The sequence below is a fragment of the Stegodyphus dumicola genome, chromosome 2, assembly GCF_044657685.1.
Source record: "Stegodyphus dumicola isolate Sdum_Otavi_A_Nest chromosome 2, ASM4465768v1".
NCBI classification, from domain to species: Eukaryota; Metazoa; Arthropoda; class Arachnida; order Araneae; family Eresidae; genus Stegodyphus; species Stegodyphus dumicola.
This window is the reverse complement of record NC_140769.1, coordinates 106691303-106698962: the sequence shown is the minus strand read 5'-3', so window position 1 is coordinate 106698962 and position 7660 is coordinate 106691303. Positions and strand designations below refer to the sequence as shown.

Below are 7660 nucleotides of genomic sequence, written 5' to 3'. Positions count from 1 at the left end.
AACAATTTATTATACTTATTATCAGTAACGCCTAAGCTTAAATGGTATAAATGTAAATTAAAAGTAATGAATTTGATATTAATTTACAATAATAAACAATTTATTATTGTTACTTTTAAGAGAAAATAGAAAGTACGCGTAGTGCAAATGCGAGACTAGACTACATTGTGACGTCACAAGCTTACTCCCACCCATTTATGGACGTCACACAGCTCCGCCTACTGAACTTTGTTGATGCAGCCTATTCTGCGCTTTTACCGAAAAATGAAATATGAACTGTATATCACAACACATTGCTTCAAAAGAGGTTTGAAATAAGATTCATTAATTACCATAGCACTAATAGCATTCCAGCAATTTCCAAGCAATTGAAGCATCAGTGTTCTAACATCTTCTTGTCCATATTGCGGTGAAAAGAGCATTGACAGTAGGAGAGCTACAATGATACTCTATTAATGAACCTAGAGTGTTTGCTAAAAACAAGAGTGAAATCAAATTTAAAAAAAAAAAAAAAAAAATCAGATTTAACATTACGCTCAAAGGGACATTTTTTTAACCTTTTGTGTGTTACCCTTATTTATTAAAAGTTCTTTGAACTTAAACCATAAAATTCAATTTAACAGCAATATCCCAAAACAATTTTAAAATGAGCATATCCCTTTAGAATTTCCGGATGTACAGCTCCACGCGCTGGAGATAATTTTTTTCCCCCCGTAGAATGTTGCTATTACTTGCTTTCAAATCGTTGAGTTTGCTACTCAAAAATTCGTCAAAGGTTTGCAAAATATGAAATCGATAATAAAATAAATTCCAAATTTCAAATTTGGGCTCCCAGATGCCCATATTCGCAGTAGGATTTCGTCATTCAAGATTGGATAGCTTTAAGTATCCTTGTTTTATCACAATGCGAGAAACATAAATATATTTATTCAGATTCTTCATTATTTCATTTCTTCAAATATAATACAGGGCGATAATATTTGGTGGCAACAGTTTGAAAAGTGAAACGGACATTTGTAGTGAACCAACGCAAAATCGCAAAACGAAAACAATAGTCCTTCAGGGACAAAGCCCCTTTGGACTAATAATAATATAGGAACAGGGGGGAAGCTACGTCTTTGATCACTAAAAGCCGAGATTCCATAGCATCATATTTATAACCATCACGTTATAGTTGTGAGCTAAGAGTTTGAAGGGTTTCCTCAAATATGAGAAGACATAGAATTCTGCAATGACCGTTTTTATTTCCCGTATTTAATTTCATTACCGCGAAAGGCGGCCGAGCAGTAAAGTCGCTGAACACTGGTAGTTCGGTCCGAGGTTCGAATCCCGCGAACGGGCTGGCTGCATGGGCGCTTTCGTGGTTTTCCCCATGTCTAACGGGTATACGAGCCAGTTTCCCACGAAGGCATTCCCTCCTCTTAGGCAGATAGCCCTCGAGGCTTTGCCATAATCCCACACACACACATTACCGCGAAAGAGAATACAGATAAGTTGAAAGACAGTATCTGGCGTTTCTCTGCGCTGTGACATCTCAGTTGCATTTCGAAACTACAGCGTCTTCCCTGTATACTGCTCTGAACCGTAAACAGATAAAACAACGGACACGAAGTGTGCTTACAAATAAGAGTGCAAAGCTAATTAATGAATATTAAATAGAATAAGCGTGCATATTCGAGTACCCAATGTTTATACATTATTTAACCTGAATAACTGACTTTTTCCCATTTGTTTGACTGCTGACCTTTAAATTCGGATCATTAAGAAAATGCAATTAAAAATTTATCTTCCACTTTCAGTATAAATACTACAGCGCCATTTGTTATTTAAATAAAGTGTTAATAAGATTGTTTTGCTATACATTATTTTATTAATTTGTAAATTTTATAATAAGGAAAAGAAAAGTCGACTGAATTTTTTTAAAAAAGGAAAAGATGTAAGATTCTCACTAGTGTATTTCTTAGTTACTGTAGAAAGTGACGAATCTTAAGAACTAGTTAGCGAATAATCGCTTAAGTTCGTGTAACAAGAAACAACAAGATGGAAGGGTAACTAACCTTTTATAATTACAATAAGATTTAACAAAACTCCGTCTTGTAGTGTACAATCAAAGCCGACACTTGGGCTTGAACTTGAGCGAATAAAAATTAAACTAAAACTAAGAATAACTAAAGAAATATAGCCGAAGCTATTAAGATTCTAATCGAGTTGGCCCCTTAATTCTATTTGACTACGAAGCTTATCAAGTGCCTGAGTACGGCCGAGCGTAATAACAGCTTTGAGAGAGAGAAAGTAGCCAAAAGGCAGACGCGCGCAAATCAGAAACTCTGATTCTCTCTCACTCTGCAACTAGATTTCGCGGTTTAAATACCGCTCCTCTTCATTAAGTATTCAGGATGATTCCAAAACTACGTTCTGGCCGGAAATAGTAAGTTGAAGTTAAGAATTTGACAGGAAAGGAACTTTAACTTAAAATTTAACTGTTAATAAAATTAACATAATCCTTACCCCCCCCCCCAAAAAAAAAAAAGAGGGGGAAGAAAAAAAGGGGGAATATTCCTCTAATTAAAGCATTTTTTCAGCGAATTTAGCAAAATCTTACTCGAAAAGGTAACTTGAAATTTATATTGTGCAAACTAGAGACATCATTTGAATATATTCATAAAAAAAAATTGGCAATACTCTAGTTCGTATGAAACAGGCGCAGATATTACTTTTATCTTCGGCAACATGAAAATTTTATTTGTTTTTAACTTCTCCAAGCATTCGGTCTCAAGCGTAACTAAGAAATGATTCAAAATTGATGATAAAAGCTTTAGAACTTTCTGTAAGGGGACAAAAATTCTAAGCTAATAAAATGGAGGTTTGTATGAAATTTATTTCTCTATATTTTTTAAACCTCTTATCCGGTGTTTAACCAATGGCACAGCTCATTCTGAGGAGAAAGAGTGAACAAATTCAGATTTCAAATTTCAAATTCCTGTTTTGTACACTGACTATTTTTAAGCAGAATTGGTTTAATCCTAGCATACGGTACGCACGGGATTTGGCGACTTTTTCCTACATTATGATGAGCAAAACACTCGTCATTTTGTTGTTGGCGACAATTTTCAAAACTGCGCCAAGGCCGTATCGTATACGTCCGAAATCCGAAAACCGGACTCATCGGGATTTCGGCGATTCTGGATTTGGGATTGGTGAATCTTCGGATTATGGTAACTTGGCGATTTTTTGGCAAAAATTTGGCAACCAACCCTGCTACAGCAACCTGCTAGTTTTTTTTTTTTTTTTGACGCCATTTTGTTTTCGCGAAGTAAAGGCATTTTTTTTTTTTTTTAACTCGACATTATTTCCAACAATCTGCTAGCCGACTTACTCTTATGCTAGAACTTTTATGGAACAAAAGTGCTTAATCATGACGAAGATTAGGTGCGAAATTGGGAGAAAGTGCAGAATCGCCAATTGCTTCACGCGTTTTTAAGAATTGCACATACGCGTTATCCATGTACACGTCGACCTATTTTCACTTAAAAAAAAAATCCCAGAATTGCACAAAAATGGCATTGCGTACACGCTTGACTTTATCCATGTACACATCGACCTATTTTCACTTAAAAAGTCAAAGAAAATTGACAAAAATCCAATTCTTCTTACTTTTGTAAAAAGCGCCAAACATATGGACGATTCTGCACTTTAGCAGCGAAATTGTTTCTAAGTGCTTATTAGCTAAAATCACGATCGGAATTTTCTGGAAAATGTCACATGACATGTCTCATGATCTCTCATTTCTCTGAGACAAAATAATCTGTGATTCGAACTGTGTACTTCTCAGATTATTGCTCAAGTCCTACCTAGTAACCTTTATCGCCTTATCAAAATGTCGCCAAACTACCTGTTACCATATTCCAAAGATTAGCCTTTGGATTTTTCCGGATATTAGATCATTATTTTAAATCTGGTAAGATGGCATGTAGAAATTATAAAATTAAAAATATGAAATCCTGATTTATGAAATAATGAAGTGTTTATGATCTAAAGCAAGGATGTCAAACTCGCGGCCCACAACAAATATTTTTGCGGCCCGGCCAATATATCGGCAAATAATAATATATAATAATAAAATAACATATCGACGAAGAAAAAAATGAAATGTTTACTGCTAAGTAATTAACGATAATTTATTCAGTGTTGTTAGATTACTCACAGCGAGCTGACACACACACTACTTAAATTACAAATGCGTGTGAGTAGCCTGCGTTCAGCTACCTTCGGCTTTTGGGGGACACGTGCACTCAGAACTTGTACGCATCCCCCGATAGCCGAATGTGGCTGAAATCATGCTCTCAGTTTTCCAATCATAGTTTTGTACGATATATTGGTGCATGCATGTGCATGCACTTTGCTTTATTATTAATTATTACTTAATTCATATTGTTACGGATTTCATAGTTATTTATTTATTTAGTTTTTTTTTTTTTTATTTAGAATTGTAATTAGATTTGATTCATGTTGCCTTAGCAACGCAGACGATTTTTGAAAAGACAGCTGCGTTGGAAGGTTAAAAATAGAACAGCGCGTGCATTTAATACCTAATAAATAAATATCTCGTAATTGCTGTTGCCATCCACAAAAATCCAGATATTTATAGATGTTTCCAGTATATTCGAGAAATTAATTATAAAGATTATAAAAGCCGAGAACAAACAACTCATCTCAGTGGTAGCTGTAGTTCTAGCGAACTGTTTGTTTACGTAATGCTGTGATTGATTTGTAGCGATTTCGCTGTGAGATAGAATTAGTTTCTCTGTTTAGAATTGATTTTTGCTAAACGTTTGACATTTTGTGATATTGTTAGAATATTTTTGAAGGAATATTTCAGCAATTTAATTTATCTCTTGTGGAAAGAATAAATTTTTGTTAACTTTTTAACGTTAACCGTGTTTATTCCAGCCCTTTGTATTCAGTATGTCTATATCAAAACCAAGTGGTAGTAAAATTAAACGAAAAATCGCTAACGAACATAGAATATTCCAAGTAAAATGGGAATTAGAATATTTTTGCTGTGAAATAAAAGATAAAATAATCTGCTTGATATGTAATAATACTATTAATGTACTAAAGTTATATAATATTAAACGTCATTACGAACAACACAAATCGAAATATAGCAATTACGAAGGATTAATGAGATAAGAAAAGTTGAAAGAGCTCAAGTTAGGAGTGAAAAAGCAATAGTCCATGTTTAGTAAAGTATTGCAAGAAAGTGAAGCGGCGGTACATGCAAGCTACGTCTTGTCCGAGTTGATAGCTAAACATTCGAAGCCTTTTACTGACGGTGATTTCATCAAGGAATGCCTAATGAAAGCTGGAGAAATTGTTTCTCCTGGAAATGTGAAAGCTTTTCAATCAATTTCATTGTCTCGAAATACAGTTGCGGAAAGAGTTACTGATTTAGCCGCGAATTTAAGTGATCAGATCAAAGCAAAATCATCCAGTTTCGAAAGTTTCTCCATTGCCTGTGACGAGAGCGCGGACATTAGTGGCAAAGCTCAATTAGCAGTGTTTTTTCGTTCTTGTGACAAGAATTTTAACATTTTTGAGGAATTACTGGAACTAATACCGATGCCTGATACTACCACAGGAGAAGATATATTTACTTGTGTTTTTGGACTTCTGCAGAAATACAATTTACCTTTGGCAAAATTAAATTCTGTAGCTACAGATGGCGCTCCATCAATGACCGGGAAAAACAAGGGCTTCGTAGCATTACTAAGAAAAAAAAAATTAGTGAAATTCACGGTTCAAACATTCATCATATGCATTGTATTATACATCAAGAAGTTCTATGCACGAAAGTAATAAATATGGAGAATGTTTTGTCATATATATAAAAAAGTTACAAATTTTATAAGATCTCGAGGTTTAAATCAGCGTCAATTCACTGCTTTCTTAAGTGAGTTAGATAGTGAATATTCGGGTTTGTCCTACTATACCGAGGTACGTTGGTTATCTTGCTCCAAGATTCTCAAACAATTCTGGGATTTGAAAGAAGAAATATGTCAGTTTTTAAATGTACTTTTCATGTCAGTTTTTAAATGTAGTTTTTAAACTTACGTCTTGATTTAACGAAAAATCAAGACGTAAGTTTGTTTTACGATCCAATATGGATACAAGATTTATCTTTCTTGGTTGATATAACCAAACACTTAACCGATTTAAATTTATCGTTACGAGGAAAAGATCATATCATTACGAACATGTTTGACATAATTAAAGCATTCAAATGTCAACTAGTTCTTTGGGAAAAACAACTTAAAAATGAAGATTTTACCCACTTCCCGACGTGCAGCATGAACAAATCAAGTTTAGATGATAACAAATCAAAAATACGCAGAAAAATTGCAAATTTAACAACTGAATTTGAAACGAGGTTTAATGATTTTAGCTCCCTCGAAGACAAAATGTTTTTTGTTTTCTTCGATTTTCTCAATAAGTATTGACTCAGTACCCATCCATATGCAAATGGAGGTGATCGAGATTCAATGCAACTCAAATTTGAAAGCAAAATTCATTGAAGTGGGCGTGCCTAAATTTTACAAATATTTACCAGCCAGGTTTGAAAATACTCGAAAATTCGCATATGAAATTATTTCCATGTTTGGTAGCACTTATCGGTGCGAGCAGTTATTTTCAGTCATGAAAGGTAATAAGTCTCCTATTGGAAACCGTATTAATGATGCTCACCTTGGGTCAGCGTTGAAAGTTATCACTGCAAACAAAATTTCTCCCGAAATAGGAAAGATAATAGCAGAGAAGAGATGTCAAGTATCAGGACGTAAACATTAAATTTTTCTTGTTCTTTTCTATATAAATAAATATATACTATATATATGTTTATTATTGTATTATTCGAAATAAATCTACGTTTCTATGAATATTGATTTTTTTTTGGGGGGGCCCGCCTAAAGTTAAACCTTGTTTGTTTGGCCCAAGTGTACCTATGAGTTTGACATCCCTGATCTAAAGGGTATCAAAATTTACAACAACAACAACAACAACAAAAAAAAAAAAAAAAAATAAATAAATAAATAAATAAATAAATAAATAAATAAATAAATAAATAAATAAAATAAAATAAAATAAAATAAAATAATAATAATAAAAAAAAATCTGAAATGTTTCAGATTTTAAATTACGTCCAAAGGGGCGTTTTTTAACATTTTGTGTGTTACCTTTCTTTATTAAATATCATGTTCCTCGCACTTAAACCATAAGATCCAGTGCAACAGCAATATCGCAAAATAGTTTTAAAACGAGTATATCTTTAGAATTTCCGATACAGAGACTCACGCGCTGGAGATAAAAATGTTTTTTCTGCACAACGTTGCCATTGCTCGCTTTGAAATCCTAGAGTTTGTTAATCAAAAATTCGTCAAAGTTTTAAAAAATAGGAAATCGATAATAAAACAAATTCCAAATTTCAAATTTGGGATTCCAGATGCCCATATTCGTAGTAGGATTACGTCATTCAAAATTCGATTGTTCTATGTACCGTTGTTTTATCACAATACGAGAAATATACATACATTTATGCAGATTTTTCATTATTTAATTTCTTCAAATATAATGCAGGACTCTAACATTTTGTGGCAACAGTTTG

The 7660-nt window shown here is 33.5% G+C and overlaps 1 protein-coding gene across 1 annotated transcript in view; it reads left to right on the top strand.

Annotated features, from left to right (window-relative positions):
• The first annotated feature begins 2756 nt into the window (after positions 1 to 2756).
• The window catches only part of LOC118194940 (uncharacterized), a 75671-nt gene continuing 70767 nt past the window's right edge, over positions 2757 to 7660 (top strand). The window contains exon 1 of the mRNA XM_085811006.1: positions 2757 to 2863. Coding sequence (XP_085667132.1) covers positions 2858 to 2863 — 6 coding nt within the window. The 5' untranslated portion in view covers positions 2757 to 2857. The remainder of the gene's footprint in view (positions 2864 to 7660) is intronic.